The following is a 20,812-nucleotide window of genomic DNA, read 5'->3' on the forward strand; positions in this document are numbered from 1 at the left end:
AATTAAAGTTGGTTTTGTCGTAACTTTTAGAGTATAAAAATTAAGGGCACAATTTATAAATATTTTGATAATTAAATTTAATAAAAATCGTTATATGCAGGAATATCTCAGGCTAAATTGCTCAAATGAAAAATCACTGACCACTAATGAATAGCTCAACCATTCAGTTCTGCTAGTGACCATGGCCTCTTTCAACGCTCAGGTGACAATATCAGACCATTTTCTCTGTTGAAGAAAGGGAAGCTTGCAGATGGGATTTTTCTCCACCCTGCTATATTTCATAGCCATCATCCCACATTCGATTATGGTATATGCTACACTGCCAATCCAAAATCTTTAAAACGACCATCAGACTGGAATTGACATATGTACTTTGATAATCAACTCAAAACAATCCATTAATTTTTGAAAAAAACACAATATGCCAACCAATTTACCATACAAAACATCTCATCATTTTTTTCTTCTTTCTAATGTGTTTGTCACTTTCTTCTAAGGCCTTGCAGACGCTTACCAGATGTGTTCAGACCTAGCTAAAGAAATACTGAATGAAGTCACTCAGATTCAAGTGCGGCAATTTCATATCTTACTTCTTCTAAATGTTCATTTATGGCAGTCACAGCATCCTGAACACCTCTAATGGCTTCCTTGAGAGCATTATCATACTCCGCATCTGCTTCTGCTTCTTCAGTTCCAGCTGCTTCGGTTATCTCATGGACATGCACACACTCATGCTCTGTTGGAGACCTAAATCGACAGTTCTCATGGTTCACGACACGCTCTGATGGACGACCAGTCTTCTTCAGTACCTGAATTCTTGCCGTCTTCAGAACAAAGAAAAGTTATTAGAAATTTATTATTAAAAAGGGAAAAAGAAAAAAAAAGGTGAAAATGAGAAGGAAAAAACTAAAAGGATCTAACAAGGAAATTGGTGCTTCTGCACCTAATGCTGCTGCAGAAGAAAATGCAACAATAACACTTAAATATACACTAAAAGAGAAAGAGATACAATAAGTCAAGTTCATACAACACACTAGGTTATTGTAGCATATTCTCTTTTGCATTATGGGAGAAATATGTTTAACTTATCATCAAAATGGCAAAATAGAACATGGTTGAAAATCGTTAATTTGATGGATTCTAGATCAGAAAGAAATTCACTTGTAAGAAAAACGGTACACAGCTATTTTTCTGACACTACAATAGGAAATGGTAAAGATCTTGCTTTTGAAACTGTCATTACAATGTTTCAGGTTATTTGAAGAAATCACTACTCTTTATCTTTTCTTTAAATACCTAATAAGATCAACAAAATGGCTCTCAAATATGTACTAATACAATGACCATATTCACATCAACATCATCTGATCACCGCCGGAAACATTATAATTATATGCGGCATAGAAACAATCAAATGTTTTATCAATATACCAGTGATACTCCTGTTACTGGTTGATACCATTAGTGGCTTTAACATGTCACAATTTCCCCTTTCACAGTTATAAGTTACATGGCTTTCAACAGTCATATCATCTAACAATTCCAATTAGATTCATAACCAATGCTATATCCTGACACTATTTCAAGTATAATGTTTCTAAACAACATGATTATTTACATAACGGAATGTGGAGGCCTGTTTTGCACATAGGGGAAGATATCATCAAAAGCATCCCTATTTTGCATAAACAAAAAGATTGCATGAACAATGAAGGGTTGAAAAATTCAATCCAGTCCATAATTTTCTAACTAGAAATAAATTTTGAAAAAAAAAAAGAAGGGGCAATGCTAGTGAGTACAGTAAAAGACCAGATTTAGTTTTTGCTTTTCCTGCATTTGAACAGCTCTGAGTAGTTGAGCTAGATCAACTCGGCAAAACTCAGGATTTCGAAATGAAGATTCCATTTCAAGTACCTGCTCAGAAGAAGACAGAGTTAGATTAAAACATAATGAAATTTACTTTACCAAAAAAGAACAACAGCCCAAAGAATTAAAATAATTGAATGGTCACAAACTTGTTTAGAGCAGTCATTGAACTCCTCTGTAATCTCACTGCAAAGTTGTTGGTAAGCTAATTCCCCTCCTGAAACCATATACTCCGAAAAGCCCCTGCCATACGTACACCGCACATTCATAAGCCTCTCTTCAAAATATGTATCAATGTCATTTCTATATGCACATTCAATGTATTTTCACGACTTTAGTATTCCTAAGCCAGAGTCCTTAGTCAAACCTTAAAACAACCAAGCATAAATTATAAGAACAAAAACAACTCAAAACCAGTAGTAATTACAATTAAAATATGATGCTCACATAGTAAAAAAAATTGCAATCTTGATTAAAACAATCTGCCTCAACCCTAAAGACCTAATAAAGAACCCTTCTTGAAAGTAAACCAAAAAGCTACAGGCTGAAAATTGGTTCATTCATCCCCTTTCATGGTTAAGAGTAATAAATCTTAAGTGGGCATGTCCCATTCCATGAATTTATCACTAACAATCGTCTCGCGATGACCAATAAATGAAATTTGAGTTGATTTAATAGTAGAAAAATGAATGAGAAAAAAAGCGTACCGTTTAAGGTTGGCATAAGCTTGGGCTCTACGCTGCTGAACGGCGAGGAATCTGCGGAGCAAAAGGAGAGTTTTGGAGGACTTGTTGTTTGCTTCTTCATCTGCCGTTGGTTCAATCTCCATTGATTCGGTCAGTTTTAATTTCTTCTCAAAATCTTCCATTTCTGTTTTTGGTTTCTTTCGTTTCATAACTCTGACACAATTCTACGCTGTACTTTTAGTTTGAAACAAAAGAATCAAGTCACCCTAATCTTTTTTGCCCTATTCCCAAGATACTAGTATTTCAAAAAATATAAAATACCCCCTTCAAACTAACAGATGTTGTTAATTTAAAAAAAAGTAAAGAAATAATGTTTTTTAATTCAAAAATAAGTGAATAGTGACTTAATAGGTATACATTTATATATATTATTATGTGATTGAATATTATTTTATCTTTAATTAAAAATAATCTAATCATATAATAACATATATCAAATATATATCTATTTATATACTTAAAATAAATATGTATAATTTTATTGACATTAAAATAAGGGGAATATATCTAATAGTTTAAAATGCAGGGGGTTCAGTAGACGCCTAGGGAGTCAAATGTAATTATCTCATTTTACATAGACATTAAATTATTTTGGAGTTGTTCTTTTATACTCAGTATTTGATTTAATTTTATTTATCTTTTAAAAGTAATGGTAAACATTATAAATATATAAAATAGATATATAAATAATATATTATTATAAAATTAAATATTATTTTATTTTTAATTTAAAATCATTCATATAACCATATAATATATTTTATTTATATACATATTATAGATATTAGGAATATATATACATAATTTTATTCAGCTTTTCACTCTCAATTTGTGATATTGTTAAAAGTAAAAGGTAATAGATTAAACCAACCCCTTAAAAATTAGTTAATTTCATATAAACCCCCTTCAATTTGATTATTTTATTAATTTCCCAAAAATAAACCTATATAACCTTTGATTTTTCAAAGATTCACTTGTTAAACTAGAGTCTAGAAAACTTTTTTGAGTTTTTATACCTAAATTTGAATTTTTAATATGTTGAGAATATTTATAACCATCTTTATTTTTTCAGTTATCATTTTCAAATAATGCATATTGAACCATTCTCAAATCTTATATTATATAATTTCACTATCTTTTTTCCTTAAAAAAATACTCTGCAGGGGTTGCTGAGAATAACTCAAAAGTTTTGGTTAAATCAAGGAATTTCAATTTCCTTCTAGCAGATGCAGCTACTCCAATACAAATGATTCAAATCTAACATTTCAAAGTCTTGTTTGTTGCTAATATAAATATTCTGTGAAACTGAGTAACATAATGTACAAAAAATATACTGATTCAAAGATAATTTAACAGGTTTATGGGTTAGCATACACATATACAGTACAATTTTGAGGTATGCTTGAAATCTCTATGCAGCCATTGAAACATTTCCGACCTCTGTTCCTGAGGGTGGTTGTGTACCAGGAAGCAGTTCAGGTTCAGGTTCAGGTTCAGGTTCTGCAGAAGATATCAAGGAAGCTGATTGAATTTTTCCAGCATGATCCAATCGCATCAGGATAACACCCCTGTAAACCAAAGCGAAAACAACAGTAAAAAACGGAATAAAAATGCAAAAACTGATGAAACTCAAATGCTTCATGAAATAGATTCAGGGCAGAGACTTGGTAGCATGTTCATTTCCATCTAATGCATGACTTGGCAATTAATTTTGCACTGTGTTAAGTAGCTAAAGGCAAAATATTCAAACTATAATATGCATACAAAATGAAGTATGAGAGGTCGAATGTTGACAGGAAAGAATGGTGTAAAAACAGCGTTCAATTTATTCCACTGGATCAAACAAGTCCATGTATTCATAAAATGTAGAGAGGTGAGAACAAAACAGGACATTTGTACCTTGCGAAACGAGACTGAATTGAAATATCCCGAACTTTAATTCTATTAATGGTACCGCTTTGGCTCACTAGAACCACTTGCTCATCACTTTCACCATCTTCTGCTTAGAGAGACCAGAGATTGAAAATTGAAACATCAATATAACAATTCTGTGAATGATAAAATGAAACCTTTATTTCAATTCAAAACATGTAATGCAATATTACCAGCCAATGAAAAACCAACTACAAAGACTGCTGCCAATCGATCCTCAGAAGAAAACTGGAAATCAAAGAGATTAGCCTGTTTCCTGCTACAGGGAAAAAAGTTCGGCAAAGAAGAATGCACTTTAAATAAAGATTAGGTTGATGCAATATCAATTTACCTTATAACCTATTAAACCAACTCTGTTCAAAGGCAACCGTCTAAAGCTGCTTAAGGGAACCCGCTTTCCATAACCGCTTTCAGACACAAACAACAACCATGGACCACTGGAGTATAAACAAAAATTTACATATATATTAGTTTCTACATAAATAAATTCTATATATATTATAGTCTTTCTCCATTGATCTTAAACAGAGAAGAATAGTAAAGAGAATAAAATTTATATAATGCAAGATCTAACATGAAAGAGTGAAAACAATCACAATGGATTTAAGTTAATTTCTCGTATTTTTAGGTCAAACTCATACTAGATCTCAACAAGAAAGTAAAATGGTAACTCCTATCCTCACAACCGATAAAAACAAAATGCATGATGCAGTACAGCTTTAGAACAACTGATAAGAATCCAAGTTCAGATGACCACTGCAGTATTATGAAACTTAAGGCTGATGATATGATGGTTGCTAAAAAGACTACAATATAAGAATATATTTAATGAAACTTAGATAGCATTGGCTAGGGAGTCCAAGAACTCCACCCAAAATCCACAGTATTAAGGTCAGAACAACTATATTTGGGAAAGGTTAATCAGTCAATAATTGCTAGCCCTGTCCAGCTGATCCAGCGACCAATAAATCTAGTATGCTATACGATTAAAATTTGTGTGCTAGCATTCATAATAATGTTAAACAATTACTTGCTCCGAGAATCTCCTGAAGTCCTCTCCAAGTCTTTCGGCATGGATGCAGGTATTATGTCAATGCTTGCCATCTTGTCCCCATTTTTCAGTCTCATGGCCACTGCACCCCTAGTATTTCTGCTTAGTGATCGAATCTGCATCACAACAATTTGAGATCAATTAAATTAATAACGGAAAATTTTCCAATCATGGAACTAACGGTAGATCATTTCAACCCCTAGTACCATTTACAGTCATGGGTTGTTTATCAGAGCAACTGAGAACATGCCACTCAATGCACGTGTCAGTAAAATATCAAAAAATCATATGCTAACACTGTGCGTTCCAGATCTCAATTAATACACAGATGGATGAATAAGCCAACAGTAAACCACATGTACAGAACATGTCACCATCAAGATGGTGATAGTTTGTTGCCATGTTTTATTGCATTTCTGTACCTGAATCCACTAACCACACAAATAACAGGTAAAAGAAACCATCATAAAACAACAAATTGATTAATGGATTTGCGTATTGCAAAATTGAATAAAATATGCCACATGTACACCACCAAAACATGGTAAAACAGAGACTTGACATTTTCCCTAGTAACAGAGACTCTAGGTAATTTGTAAACTAAATCATGCAGCCCGAGTGACAACTGAGAGGTTTTCTGAGAACATGCAATTGAAAAGTATTCCTATTGCAAAAAGGCAAGAAAAGTTGTTCTCAATAATCAGATTATAGCTTCAATACTTGAACAACGAACATAGGGACTAAAGACTAAGCCTAACAGGACAATTCAGTTAATAAATTAAACATCATCTGAGCTCCAACATGTCCTACTCACACCTTATGGACTAGATAGGTTTTATACATTCAATTTCCTGAACATCTAGATACAAGCAGCCCCAGTAACACATTCTCTTCACTGTATCATACACTTTCAGATTGACCCACAAGATATCAAAAGCAGTCATGATTACATCTTTCTATCCAACCTGAGAATTATCTATCGCATTACAACATTATCTCCGAATATTCTCTTTTCACTATTTTACTTAATCTCCCCACTTACAATGAAACATAAGGACTAAATTTGAGTATGAAAAAACATAAAGAAACAAGGAATCTTCAATTGCACATGTTCAAGCTACTGGAAGTGCCCCAAGTAAATCTAGCAACAATGATACACATTTTGAAAAGATTTTATAAATGAAAAAGAACAGTATAAGAAAACTTACAATGCCACAGGAACTTAGTATGACCATTCCATTTAGTGAAGCCATGGCCACAAGGTCATCATTTGTGCAACAACGGACCCATTTTAGCTCATCACCAGGAACCTAGTAAATTAAAATAAACGGATTAATTAATTTATTGAAAATTAGGCCAAATCTAAACACCAGGGCACACTAGAAGAGGACAGACCAATTGAATAGCTATGATTCCTGTAGATCGTATGGCCGAGAAAGAATTTAAAGCCACTTTCTTGATGTAGCCATTCACTGTGAGCATAACAAGAAACTGATCTTCGGCAAACTCACTCACAGGTATGATGGAAGTTATTCTCTCCCCATCAGATAAAGATAAGATCTGTCTCCACCATGAAAACAGTTTAGGAAATGTTATTGGCACAGAGAATAATATGAAAGAATCAATAATATGATGTACCTGAACTAGTGGAGTGCCAGCAGCATTCCTGGTGCATTCAGGAATCTTATATGCACGAGCTGAGTATACTATTCCCCTATCACTGTAAAAGCAATATGTTACTCATGCTACAACCAAAACTTTTTATTAGTTAAAAGGAAGTAAGTGATGCACCAGATGCTTGGGCATACCTAAAAATTGGACCAAAACATGAAACTAATTAGCATATCAGTAATACAAGCTTTCTAGACATTTTGTGGTTTTCAAGAGGTGATTTGCAGGATACCTAAACAAGTCAAATATCCTTGCATCAAATATTGAGTTAAGGGACAAGTACTGTCTCAAAAATAACTCTGGTCCAACCATCATTTATATTAGAACTATGAGATTTGGAAATGCTGTTGTAAATATTAATCAGTGCAGATTTCTCATCACTCAAGATGACAAAAACATAATTTTCCTATTTTAATTCATAATGTCATGTGAACAGATATGTGTAAGTTCACATTTGTATAAAGATCAGACTTATAAAGACAAAGGTATGCTTTTTTATAAAAATCATGTTGTGGCTGATATCATCAAGAGATGACTGTTGAGTTTAAGAGAAGAATTGCATGGACAACTCATCATAGATGCCCTACCACAGGAGATAATATCACATATATGAAAATATGTTTGAATATGTTTTGAGAACTTCCTTTATCAATACTTTTCCAATGATCATCTTATGATCAAATGGATTTACCTCAAATTTCTATATCACTGTGTTTAAACCTCACGAGATACTCTTCACGTCGTGAAGCTCCAATAAGCAGTGAATAAGGAAAAACAATAGTAGCATTGAAGGACTCTAAAAAATCCAGATCGTAGTCTACTAAAGCACTTAACCACACAAAATATGTACTAGATTCTTGTCACGTGATTGACTAAATTGGCAGCGAGAGTTACAAAGAAGGAGAATCTTTAAGACCAAACACTTATCTTGAGAGTTCAAGTTAGAGCAAAATTTTCAGTATTGAGGTCAATGAAAAATCAGTGAGAGATTCATTATGAAAGAAAGAAATTAAGAGAAACCATGTAATTAGATGGAAAAATGTGCTTAGAAATCTGCACTGGTTAATTATTTGTTCACTCTCAGAAATCATGCTCTTCTGAGATACTTTGGTAATGATCTACCACTCTTGCAGCAGATGGTTAGCCCACCATGTGACCTTCTTTTTCTCCATTTCAATATTCATGGTGTTTCCTATCAGGAAAAGATAAATAGAATTTTTTCTTCATAGCTGGAAGAGGTTCTGCTAGCAAAGAAAAAAACAACAGAAGATTTTTAATTTCTTCCCTCTCTTATCATGAAATTAGCACTATCAGAAACAGCCCATCATATTTTCATTTTCATTTATTCAAAGGTATTGGATAGCTGCTTTCTCTCAATATTCAGAATCCTTTTAGTCTTCTTTGTGGAAATCACTATAATTAAAAATATTGAATTTATGCATATTGTTTATTCTTATCAGTGTACTTCTGGCTCCCTTTATTTTAGTTTTATTCTAACATAACCATATCATCTCTTAGCAAAATTTATGAAAAAAGAAAAAAGAAAACCAAGGGAATTGCTTTTAAACCAAGAGAAATGGGAAGAAAAACAAAAATATAACATAGATCAAAGTCACAAAACAAACTGGAACAGCTTGGTTAACATTTTTGACTGCCTTATCTATGGTATTGCCCTGTTGTGATATATTCTGCCTCATTATCTTAACAAATACATATTAGAAAAGATAGAAAGATGACAATGAAACTCAATAATATAAAATAAGAAACAGTAGCAACATCTTGACAATAGAAAAATATATATATATACCTGAAGTAAAGCACATGATCATGTGCATGACAAACAATAAAGTCAGACATTGTGTCATTGACTCTTAGCTTTCCAACAGATTTGCCTATTGTTCCACGTTTTTGAAGATTGAAAGTGTTAGGCTTCATCCGTTTAACATAACCCTTTTCGCTAATAGCCTGAAAATCAGATATGCTAGATTCAGAAAAAAGCAAGGGGTAAATTCTTTGGACTCACATCATCTGAATCTTGAAAATGATGTACAGATAAAAGGGCTAAGAACAAATTTAAGAAAATGTAAACGAATTGTGTAACACACTAGTAGCATCTCTTCATTTGGAATCACATCTATGTCTTCAAGTAGACCACTATCAGAGTCTTCTAATATTGATCGCCTAGGACTTGAAAACCTGTTCTTCAGCTCGATTGCTTCTTGTTCTATTAACTAAAAAGTGAAACAATCAAATATGAATCAGAATATATCATTAATAATAACAATGAAATGTTCGAGGTAACAATGAATCAAAATATAAAATAATTGATAATACAAAGATCAAGGTCAGAATATCAAATGAAACATTTCAAAATGTACAATACACATTATAAGCGTGGATTCTTTTTTCCAGAGGATGGGCAAAAGTAGCATCAGAAAATTTCCTTCCTTTTTCTTTTAATGTGATAGCAAACTAAGATAGTTATATTTGATCAACATAAGAGAGATAAATCATATCAAGGATATCCGTATCTATCAGATTAGATTGCACAACTTTCCCAGGAAGGAATTATGGATATTATACGTTCAATAATTAAGAGCAAGGTAAGGGATCGCAAATTATTTCAAAAATAGCAAACAAATTATATCACTGATATAGAAGCATAGCAATCCAAGCATATTAGGATTTCCCCAATATATGCATAGTTACTTTTGCTTCAGGTTAAGGTTGAACAATCTTTCCCTAAAATTCAAAATCAAAACAAAGTGGGGTGCGCAACTTACAGGAACTGTTCATTGATATTTCAAAGGCAGGGATTTTTATGCTGCTTAGTCTTAATAAAACAAATTAAGCATAACAGCATTTGATTAATGGAGGTCTCACAGAGCTAACAGCAATCATATGCATAGACTGGAGACATACAAAAATAAATAGTAAATAACATGTCAGTCAGCTCACAGCTTCAGAAAGTCAAGAAGCACTGTAGAGGAACCAAAATATGAATGGTTGTACAGAAGCTATGAGCAAGCATATCAGATAAATCATAACACTGATATCATGTTGCATCTCGGTAATAAATTTGAAAAAGGAAGAGAATGAAAAGAAACAAGTTGAGAACAAAGGTGACTTGTTTTCTAGAGATAGGAGAATCTCTATGCCTCTGTAGATCTACTAAGACTACATCTGTTTCGTATTAACCCTAATGTCCAATAAATAAAAAATATGTTACCTGTAGTATGTTTTTCTTGCTTGATAGTAGTTCCTGCAGCTTAATAATTTGTTCTGTTAAGGTTTTACTCTCATTGACAAACTTGTTTCTCTGAACAATAACAAGAACAAACACTCCTTCAGATGGTATCATTTGTGAAACTATGATCCTAGAAATTTGATCAAGCAAACAGAAAATATGTTATCATTGGCAGAATTATATGAACCTCAAGCATGGTAAGTCTTCTCAGGTTCATGTCCAATATAGCTTCAGCTTGTTTCTTCGATAGTTTGAATTCTGTGTTAGATAAGATGAAAAAGATAACAATATTTAATAAAATTCAAGTCAGAGCAGCTATCATGACAGGATGTTCCTTCAATGTTTCATGATATACAGAACAAGAAGGCGAAGATCAAAATATCTATATATGTTATATATATCAATATGGCTTTCAACATAATATAAACTGATGTCAAAGAAAATTCAATTACCAGCAGTGAAGCCACAAATTTGAACAGCAACATGTTGCATGTATATATGATACTAGGTTGAGAATTATAAACAAATAAATATAAAGCTTCTTTCAAAGAAATTGAATTTTTCCCAGAATGAATGTTTGCTCTGACAAATCTAGGCTCACAAAAATTTCCTATGTGTTTCAGCAAGTCCTTTTCTTCCGACCTCTTTTGCAATATCAAAAATACTTGTAACATTATTCAAGGAATGCTTGGAAAATCTACTACAAACTGTGTCCTCAAACTCAATATTTCAGTTAGCTACAGGCATTAATCATTCAGCACTTACCACAACAAAACCAGTGCAAACTAGAAAAATAATTCTAATGAAAATACGTCGAAATTTTTTATAACAGCCCAGTAAAAATAGAATTTAAATCCCATGGAGTAATATTTATTAGAAACAAAAATATACTACGCAGACATAAAATACCACAATACTGCCGCAAGACAATATGTAAAGACATAAAACCTATAAGGAGAAACCTACCATTCCTTAGAGAATCAACTGCAGAGGCATTGCTTGCAGCTTGCCGAATTATACTGATCAGTCTATCCAAATTATCAAGCCCCACCATGATGCCCTGATGATGAATGTGTATCAGACATAAACCATTATGTAATGCAAATCAAAAGACCATATTTTGTTTTTCAGATCCCAGAACACTTAAATAGAAACATTAAAAACATCACCAATGACGAGAAAAAAAAGTCAATTTGACTAGGTAGAGAATTGAAGTTCACTTCAGTATTAGAGCACAAATCAGCCAGTCCAGACATGCTTCACACAAGAATGTGAAGAAGAGCAATGATGATGATGGGAACCTCAAATAGATTACATATTCAAATAAGTAAACTTAAACAATTACCGTAACATACCTCAACAGTATGCCTTCTTTCCTGCAATTGTGAAAGCTTGAACCTTGCACGTCTTTCAATAACATTACACCTAAAATCTAAGAAAGCCTGACAAGATAAAAGAAACAAAGAAAACAATAGATGGATCTGTGAAATTACGAGAAATTCTGTGACTAGAAAACACAGAGATGGTAAAATTATTGAAAATTTAACAGAGAGAGATGTGAAGAAACAAGAGACAAGCAGTCACCTGAAGTACTTCTTTCAGACCCATCTGTTTAGGTTGTCCATCAAGTATACTGTAATATAAAGCAAGAACTACATCAGACTGGGAGATATGTAGGAAGATCTACAGCCTATTAGATATAATTTAACAAAAGTAACTTCTTAATTCTTCACATCATCTCCATGGATGAAAAACTAGCCTATACTGGATGAACAATAGTTTTATGCTTTTATTTTTACCCAGTCATTATAAATTTCACATGAAGAGTAAAAAATTGTAATGCCCAAAGTCATGGCCCATGACACAGGAGACAGTAATCACACATGCTGAGCTTGTGATTTCCCCGAACAAAAGCACAAAACAAATCAACAATAGATGCACCACTGTAAAAACATACACAACTTGAGGTGTAAAACATGCATGTCAGTAGTAAGAATACAAGAACATTTATCTACCAGACACTTTATGAAAAAATCAAGAACCTGTGTTTTATTATCCATCCAGTTTAGGGAATATTCAAGATTTTGGGTTTTAGGGATATAACATAATTAAATCAGGTTATACTTTAGAGTAGATTCTTTTCTTTTTTAATTTAATATGTAAACTATTATTAATTGGCCATATGTCTTACTCTTAATTAATACAAACTAATTATAGAATATAATGGACGAGCTGTTTTGTCCTCAAACTCTATCTCTTGATGTAACTTCTTTTTTCTCTCCCTATCCTCCTTTTCCTATTTCTTTCTAATTTATTGCCTTATTATCTCCTAATTTCTTTTTTTTTTTCCTTTTCATGTTCCAAATCAATTAAAAACTAAGCTTTTGCATCTACTCACAAACATTTTGAAAGCAGGTATATTAAAACTGCCCGAATTTAGAACTAATATCAGGCTTCCAAGTAATTGACATAGTAGCAATGCAATGCACTTTTATTTTTCTTCATAGTCTTGAAGGAAGAAAAAGAAACTACTCACCCCACCATGTTGCAGCTAAAACTGGATTGTAGAGGAGTCAGACGATAAAGATTGTTCAAAACAATTGATGGGTCAGCACCCCGTTTTAGCTGCAGGAATTAGATAATTCAATCAGCATTCTTCCAATCAAAGATATTTTTGCAGTAGGAATCATGAAGAATAGTTGTATGAAGCAACTAGCAAATGTTAAGAACAACATATTAATAGCTATTATCATACCTCAAGTACTATACGCATTCCGGAACGATCACTTTCATCTCGAATATCAGTGATGCCATCTAAACTCTGTTGAATAAAATAAAGCAATACATGCAAGTAAAAGGTTTGCTCAACAACAACCATATTAATCAAATATTGCTGCTAAACATGCAGTATAGCCAAGTAACAACTGCTGTTCTCCTATTGAATATAAAAGCTAACCATCATCCATGTAGCTTTTGATGAAGAAAAAAACAAACAGAAATAAACATTTTAGAAATAGATTTACCTTGGTCTCAACAAGATCAGCTATCTTCTCCACTAGCAAGGATTTGTTGGTTTGGTAAGGAATCTGTTTCAATAGGAAAAAAAAATCAAACATTAGCATTACTCTGTACTCCACATTTCAATGACAATCCAAAACGCAATACACACATCTGTTGAAACCGTTACAAAAAACCAAGATATTCACCTCTTTTATTATAATTGCCATTCTCTTTGTCTTAGAGTCAAGCAACTCAACATCAGTTTTTCCTCTTACGACAATACGTCCTTTCCCACTTCGATATGCATCTACAATCCTTGACAAAAAAAGTCAAATCTCAGGACACTGATCGCAAATCAGTTTCAGAATTTAAATATGGCAATACTTTATTGAAAGAACATGTTTCAAATGATACTTATTGTGGAATCCCACATCATTTGAGAACGTTTAGAAAATATTGGTTAAATAACTTGTGAGTTTTTAAGCTCAAGACACATTGACTACAAAGCTTAAAAGCAAAAAACTATGATCGACCATGTATCTAAAACAGACAATATCTTGATAGGGAACTAGATTGTTATGGATGGTATCAAAACAAAGCCCAACCAAAAGTGTGTAGATGGTCAACAGTAGCTGATAATGCTAGTGAGGACACTACATCCAAAGAGGTATGAATTGTGGCAACCCACATCACTAGCCAATGTTAAGAGAATACTGATTATAAAACATGTGAGCTCTCAAGTTATCAAGATGTGTTTTGGGTTACCAAACCTAAAAGAAAAATTATAACAGATTGTGAATTCCAAGCAGACAATATCTTGATAGTGGACCGGTTGTTACACTTAGATTCAAGCACAATGTTTGATGGAAATCATAGAATACTTGCTTCTCTCCATATTTACAGCCTTTCAAAGGCAAAAGAAGCCTCATGTGTCATACCTATTAGCTATGTCACCGTGGAATACTACCTTCCTTTTGTTAGAATATATTGGACAAAACATGCTCCCAAACAGCCCTTTGAATTCCCGGTTCTACTGTTTTCTCTATATATTGACAATTCGATTTTAGTTTAGGCAATACATTTCTTGAACTGACAAAAAGTTATGATGTTACCAGCATTTTGAAGAAACTGCAACAAAATTATTGATAGTTTATAACTGCAATAAATGTTATATAGACAATATGAAAGGGAAAACAATGATTGTCATGAACATAGCCCTCGTGCCTTTCTTATCTGTTGGGAAGGGAGGGGGGTTCGCTAAATGCCCTCTGATGTAGTCTAACTCATATGCTTAAAACAATGACAATTACATCAGTTCCTACATGTGATTGTCTGTACGTTGAAATGCACTCAGATCATACTGCAAGCCTCCAGATTGCAGCACTAACATGAATATTACATTTAGGGAGTAAGGTAGACAGGATTGAATGATTATTAATTGGAGCATTGGTTAGCAAAGATGATGATAAAAAAATTAGTGCTTTGATAAGTTTGTAATGTTATTTATAAGTTAGGCTTTGGACTTTTGATTACAGAAGTCACTTTAGCATAGAAAGAAATCGAGAGAGAGAGATGTAATAAAAAGAAAAAGCAGAAAGAACAAAAACTTACCCAAGGTTTCCCATAATAAGTCCTCCAGTTGGAAAATCAGGCCCTGGCATGTATTCCAGCAATTCTTGCAACTAATAGAGAGCAGAATAATGTGAAAACCAGCATTTATTACAACAATTAATAATAGTATAAATTAAATTCGTCAGCATACTAACTCTTACAAAGAAAGTAAAATTATGGAAAACAAAAGAGAGGGGGGGATACTATCCTAAGACATGGGCCAATCAAGAAAAGCACAAATGAAAGAAAGTTGAAAAAGCACATAAGCTGCTAAAGTTCAATTCATCAGTGAAACTCAAATATAGATCCTTGTTTATGGAATACATCAAAGCTTATAAAGATGAAAATAAAACTCTCAAAGCAAACTCTACTTTGAGTTTTATATCAAAACTTCTATATCCCAAAAACCCTACCATTTCTCACATGCCAAATACAAAACATAAAACACAATTAAACCATTCTATATACAGCTCATACTGTCAAAGACCAATCAAACTTGACAGCATTTCAACAACTAAACAAGGAACAGAGTATCCACTGTGATAAAATAAATCTGTTCAAGATTAAAAGTTCTCTGTCCTCTCAATCTTCTTTATTCTTTTGAGAAAACTTAAAATGTATATTACTAAATACGAAAAGGGAGTTGCATGTATCGAGTGGACCTGGTATCCACAAAGATGGCACATATTCCTCCATATCTTCAAAACTCCCACCCAAATTGAATTGCATTTCACAAGACACTAATGATCAATACATCTATAAGAAACAAAATGAATAATTCTCAACATACTAAACAAAATCTAAAATCAAAATTTCTATTAATATCAGTCAAAGCAATCATTGAATAAAAACCTCAGGCACTTACTGTGGCTTCTGGATTATGAATTAAGGCACAGAGCACATCTACCAACTCTCCAAGATTATGAGGAGGTATGTTGGTTGCCATGCCAACCTGTAAAACATAATATGATCTATCATCAAAATATTTTACTAATACCAAAAAGAAAACAGTTCATGAGAGAAGCAGCAGGAACAATGGAAGTCAAAAGAAATGTAGAATTAAGGTAAAATAGTTAGATTAAATCACCGCAATCCCAGATGAACCATTCAACAACAGATTTGGGAGCCGAGCAGGTAGAAGTGATGGCTCTTTCTGTGATGCATCAAAGTTCTGAACAAAATTTACCTGCAATGCAATAAAAAATGATGCACAAATATATTAATGATGATTTATAGCATGTGGATTATAAATGATTATGAAATAAGAAATAGCACTTACAGTATCTAGCTCTAAATCTGTCAACAGCATTGCTTCAGCTAGTGACTGCACAACAGAAAATTATAGGAAACAAATGATCTTTAAGAACTTAAAGCAAACAAGGCAGGAATACAAAGCAAAGTGATTCAAATGAATAAACTGATGATGTTTTCTAATAACTATTATACAGAAAGGACGAAGCAATTTTTTCCTTAAGGACGAACCGGAAGTAAATTGTAGAGCAAGAAAATGATTCAGCCTTCAAGGCTTTCAAGGAGAAACTGATGATGTTTTCTAATAACTAATCTATGAGATTCTTGATGAATAGCTAGGAGTCCAATCATACCTTTCCTTACACTTGCCTTCCAAGTTGATGCAATAGTTCCATGAAACATATGATCGCATCAATTTGAGGTAGGAATTATTTAAAAAACGTCTATCTAACTTGAGTCAGAATCTACAATAAAAAATTAGCAGTTGTTGCCTTTAAGGGGTTTAATTCCTCACTTGGTCTCTATCTCATTTGTGAGTAATCATTCACTCAAGGGTCAATATATAGTTATATTTCTTGTCCAAAAAGTTCAATAGAAATATCCTCTCTCCACTAATTTGCTCTTAATTTTGTGACAAACCAGATAACCTACATGATTATTTATAATCTATAAAGCTCAACTTAGTCTTCCAGGTATACCTCCTAACAAGCTTTGATGATAGCTATTTTATAAATCATCAAAATAATTCAGAACGTCATAGTCAATCAAATCAGCAGTAAGAAAATGGAACTAGTTCAACTCTTTCTTATAATACAATAGATCTTTTGACTAATAGCCTCCATTCATTAAACTACCAATTTTAGACAATGCAGTGAGATAAAAAGCAGAGAAGGAAGAGGAGAAAAAAAGTAGAGGGGATGGAATAATTACGTAACTACCTGCCACATTCAAAAGGTAAAGTATATATGTGTCGGCATTATTGTAAGTGAAAATTTTGATTTAAAACGTTTTCACAAACCCCACTGGTCCAGAAGTTTATTAAGCTGTCAAATTAAAAGCTACATTTCAACTTCAATCAGTTCCACTCCAAGAACTATTGAATCAAGACAACAGAGGCAGAAATATATGTCTATATTAAATCGAAATTTTAAGATACGATTTACCAAATCATCCATTATTTCCAGTAAAGAAAAACATCTTCAGTTAAGAGAATACATCCAAGCAGAAAAGCATCAGTTCAAATGAGCATTAAATTGTAATACATACTTCCAGTCTGCACTCAGTATACCGCATGGCAGCAGGAGGATCTGCATCAATCGAACCAAAATTCCCATGCCCCTGAATTAATGGATACCTTAAAGAGAAATCCTGCATGAAAGAGCATGGGGTGAATTTCACATAAATGAGAAAAGTGAGTAACATTTTTTTGTTTCTCTTTTTTTCTAAGGAAAAAGAGAGCATAATAGGATCTAAAAGATCACAAAAATGGTCTAAACAATATTTGTTGAACAGCTCCAAAATAGAAGCTATGGGAGAACTCAAAAGCCAAAGCCAATAGCACAAAATTAACCTAAAACTTTTCAATTTCACTGAATAGAAAAAAGTGTCCTTAAAAGCTTTAATGATGTAAGCCAAGCAAACAAACTCAATCCCACAAAATAATAGATGGCACTCAATGTTGTATTTAATGTTTTTTTTTTTTTTTCAAAAAATGAATATGCAAATGAAAATGAGAAGTTTGATCTCATGTTTTTAAAATTGAAAAATGTTTTCATTATCATTTTCTGAAAAGAATATTTGAAAATGAAAACATGTTCACCAGTAATCATGAATAATGAATTTTAGGATGAATGATAAATTTCAAACTTAATGTGTGAAAAATAAATGAAAGTATAATACATTCAATTTTAAGCTAAGTGCTACTAATTTATAATTTTATAGATAAATAACCTGTATTTTGGAGAAAAATAAGAAAAAAAAACCTTAATCAATTACATGATAGGGGTCTAAGGTAAATCTTATAACTATAATTATACAGAATCATAATTCAGAATAAAAAATCAACAGCTTAAACTTCACAAAACATTAAGGTGGTCTCAAATAATTTTTCCTTATTTTCTTATATAAGATTATTCAATTAAAAAAAATTTAATATATAAATATGAATATTATCTACCAACACATTTTAGCAAAAGAGAATACGGCGAAGTAATATTAATAGTAGACAAACAAATACTAAAATAAAATAGAAAAAGATTTAAGAGCTCCATCAAGGCTACTGGACTTCAAGGGCATAGCAATCTCAATATCAAACACATTACAAAATTATCTCAGAGGGTGTAAATGCTAACAAGTTTTGCACCTCACATACCAAGTTTATATATAATCACCTTTTAAAAATATAACGAATCATAAATGGGACCATAAGTGGAATCCCATCTTTTACCTGCGCCATTCGAACCAAGGAATCATATACAGCAGTATCACCATGTGGATGAAATTTACCTAAGACCTGGAATCAAAGAACAAAAACTTATTACTAATTAAAAAAATGCAAGTGAACTAATGATAGCAAGATCAACAGCAGCCTGTAAAGGAATTAGCACATCGAACTTGACTAGCACAAGTTCTAACCTCCCCAACAACTCTAGCACATTTTTTGAAAGGTTTTCTGGATGAAAGGCCCAACTCATGCATTGCAAATCTGTGAAAAAATTCAGAAAAAAAAAATTGCTATCAGTTCATTGACAAATAGAAAATCGTACATTAAGTTCAAAGAAGTCGCATAAATAGGTTGTGACATCCTAATGACAATTTTCTAATTGGTGTATGCTTGATTCAGTAGACACAATTATGTTTGTTTGTTTCGACCCATAATAAACAAGCAACAGAAATGAAAAAAATTAAAGGTAACACTAGGAATCTGACTGTAAAAGGTACTCACAAGATGTATCAAAACAAACACTGATACAATTGTCAAAATAAAACCCAACCAAAACGTGCCAAGAATACAAACTGTAAGTGCTATAAATAATTCATGTTAACATCGCTTGCATGTGTTTGAATATGAAATTAACCATTAATTATCTTTGTTTCTTTTAACCTACAATAAACAAGCAACAAAAATGACAGAAATTTAAAAAGTAACAGTAGCTATTAATTTAACAAAGATAAAACGCAGATGATTTACAAAACAAAAAACCCAATCATCAAACTAACAAAACAAATTACATACGCTCAAAGAAGTTAAAATAGTTCACCAACTGTTTGAATAAATTCCTAAATGAGCTACTGCTTACAAAATCCTCCGATGCACGGGCTTCAACCCGTCTCTAACATCAGGCAAAGCGCGTCCGAGCAAAACAGACATAGAGTAAGTGATGTAGGACCCAGTCATCTCCTCATGGAGCTCCACGGGCAAAACCCGACCCGAGTCATTGTTGACAACGGCGACGCTAGTCTTGGAATCTTTATCTTTCTCCTTGGAGAGGATGCGGGAACGAGAGGGGGGAGGAGGAGGAGGGGAGGTGGGAACGGAAAGGAAGCGGCGGGAGGAGGAAGGAAGGAAGAGAGAGTAACGGTGGTGATGGTGGTGGAAGCGGAGGAAGGAGGAGGAGAAACGGAGAGTAGAAGAAAGAGCCATTAGAGAAGAAACAGACTAAGATAAGAAGTTCATGCCATAGAAACTGAAATGAGAAATAGAGGATTGTTTGTGTCTGAGTTGTCTGAAACGATAGGGGAGAGCGACAGTGCTGTGCTGTGCTCTGTACTGTAAAACCCTAGGGGTTTTTGCTTGCGCGCCACTTTGTCTTTGATTCTACCTTTTCTTGTTTTTTATTTTTCTGTGCTGCTTTTTTATTTATTTGTATAATTATATTTAGGATAAATTAAATTAAATACTGAAATAACATGTTCTCTAAACAAAATTACTCCAATTCTATTAACACAAAGCCAAAATACCTAATTAATGTAAATTGACTAAAATACCTCGTGTATAAACAAAACTCAAACAACATCACCTATGTAATTCCGCAAAACCTTCTCACGAGGTGATGTGTCCAACTTTTCTTCACAATTTTTATAGTTTTTCAGTTACAAAAATAACATAAGGGGTTAGTTCATCGTTCTTTGTCATATTTTATTTATTTTGGTGTTATGATTTAAGCAATTGTATGAAGATTTTGAATGTTTTTTAGGTTAGGGTTTTTGGTAATGAACAATTGATTATATAGGTTGATTCTTCTATGTTTTGGATGGAATTGTTGATGGGTTTTGTATTAGAATAGATTTAGATTTGATTGTTGTTGAAATCGAAGTCGAAATATGCATTTTGGGTCGGGAAATCCAACCTCGTAGGTCATCAACTTAACTCGCCAGATCGTGAGGTTAATTAGTTGGGGACGGGGAGGTTTTTGCCAGTTTTCAAATAGTGACATC

The 20,812-nt window shown here is 32.9% G+C and overlaps 2 protein-coding genes across 2 annotated transcripts; both read right to left on the bottom strand.

Annotated features, from left to right (window-relative positions):
- Positions 1-372: 372 nt before the first annotated feature.
- On the bottom strand, positions 373-2,783 carry LOC123192374. The gene is made up of 4 exons (XM_044604906.1): positions 2,574-2,783; positions 2,016-2,109; positions 1,810-1,914; positions 373-824 (listed from the first exon to the last, which is right to left on the bottom strand). The coding sequence occupies exons 1-4, from the start codon at positions 2,759-2,761 to the stop codon at positions 555-557; spliced, it is 657 nt and encodes a 218-aa protein (XP_044460841.1). The 5' UTR covers positions 2,762-2,783; the 3' UTR covers positions 373-554.
- A 1,087-nt stretch (positions 2,784-3,870) lies between these two features.
- Positions 3,871-20,215, bottom strand: LOC123193274 (DNA gyrase subunit A, chloroplastic/mitochondrial). Its single transcript, XM_044606149.1, has 27 exons — positions 19,675-20,215; positions 19,010-19,079; positions 18,822-18,887; positions 17,642-17,743; positions 16,404-16,448; positions 16,212-16,310; positions 15,990-16,076; positions 15,125-15,195; positions 13,720-13,828; positions 13,537-13,599; positions 13,269-13,334; positions 13,050-13,138; positions 12,098-12,146; positions 11,869-11,955; positions 11,480-11,573; positions 10,701-10,771; positions 10,496-10,585; positions 9,372-9,497; positions 9,074-9,231; positions 7,234-7,315; positions 6,991-7,155; positions 6,804-6,905; positions 5,575-5,711; positions 4,876-4,981; positions 4,718-4,772; positions 4,512-4,611; positions 3,871-4,180 (listed from the first exon to the last, which is right to left on the bottom strand). Exons 1-27 carry the CDS (start codon positions 20,016-20,018, stop codon positions 4,024-4,026), a joined length of 2,790 nt encoding a protein of 929 aa, XP_044462084.1. The 5' UTR covers positions 20,019-20,215; the 3' UTR covers positions 3,871-4,023.
- Positions 20,216-20,812: the final 597 nt, after the last annotated feature.

Source organism: Mangifera indica, chromosome 12 (genome assembly GCF_011075055.1).
Source record: "Mangifera indica cultivar Alphonso chromosome 12, CATAS_Mindica_2.1, whole genome shotgun sequence".
Classification (NCBI taxonomy): domain Eukaryota; kingdom Viridiplantae; phylum Streptophyta; class Magnoliopsida; order Sapindales; family Anacardiaceae; genus Mangifera; species Mangifera indica.

Coding starts and splice junctions, on each gene's coding strand:
- LOC123192374 (XM_044604906.1), bottom strand. CDS start 2,761: ATGAAACGAAAGAAACCAAAAACAGAAATGGAAGATTTTGAGAAGAAA. Junction 2,110..2,573: donor GCTTATGCCAACCTTAAACG/GTACGCTTTTTT, acceptor TACGTATGGCAG/GGGCTTTTCGGAGTATATGG. Junction 1,915..2,015: donor TCAATGACTGCTCTAAACAA/GTTTGTGACCAT, acceptor TCTTCTGAGCAG/GTACTTGAAATGGAATCTTC.
- LOC123193274 (XM_044606149.1), bottom strand. CDS start 20,018: ATGGCTCTTTCTTCTACTCTCCGTTTCTCCTCCTCCTTCCTCCGCTTC. Junction 13,829..15,124: donor CTTATTATGGGAAACCTTGG/GTAAGTTTTTGT, acceptor TTTTTTGTCAAG/GATTGTAGATGCATATCGAA. Junction 7,316..9,073: donor GATCATGTGCTTTACTTCAG/GTATATATATAT, acceptor TTGCTTTTACAG/TGATAGGGGAATAGTATACT.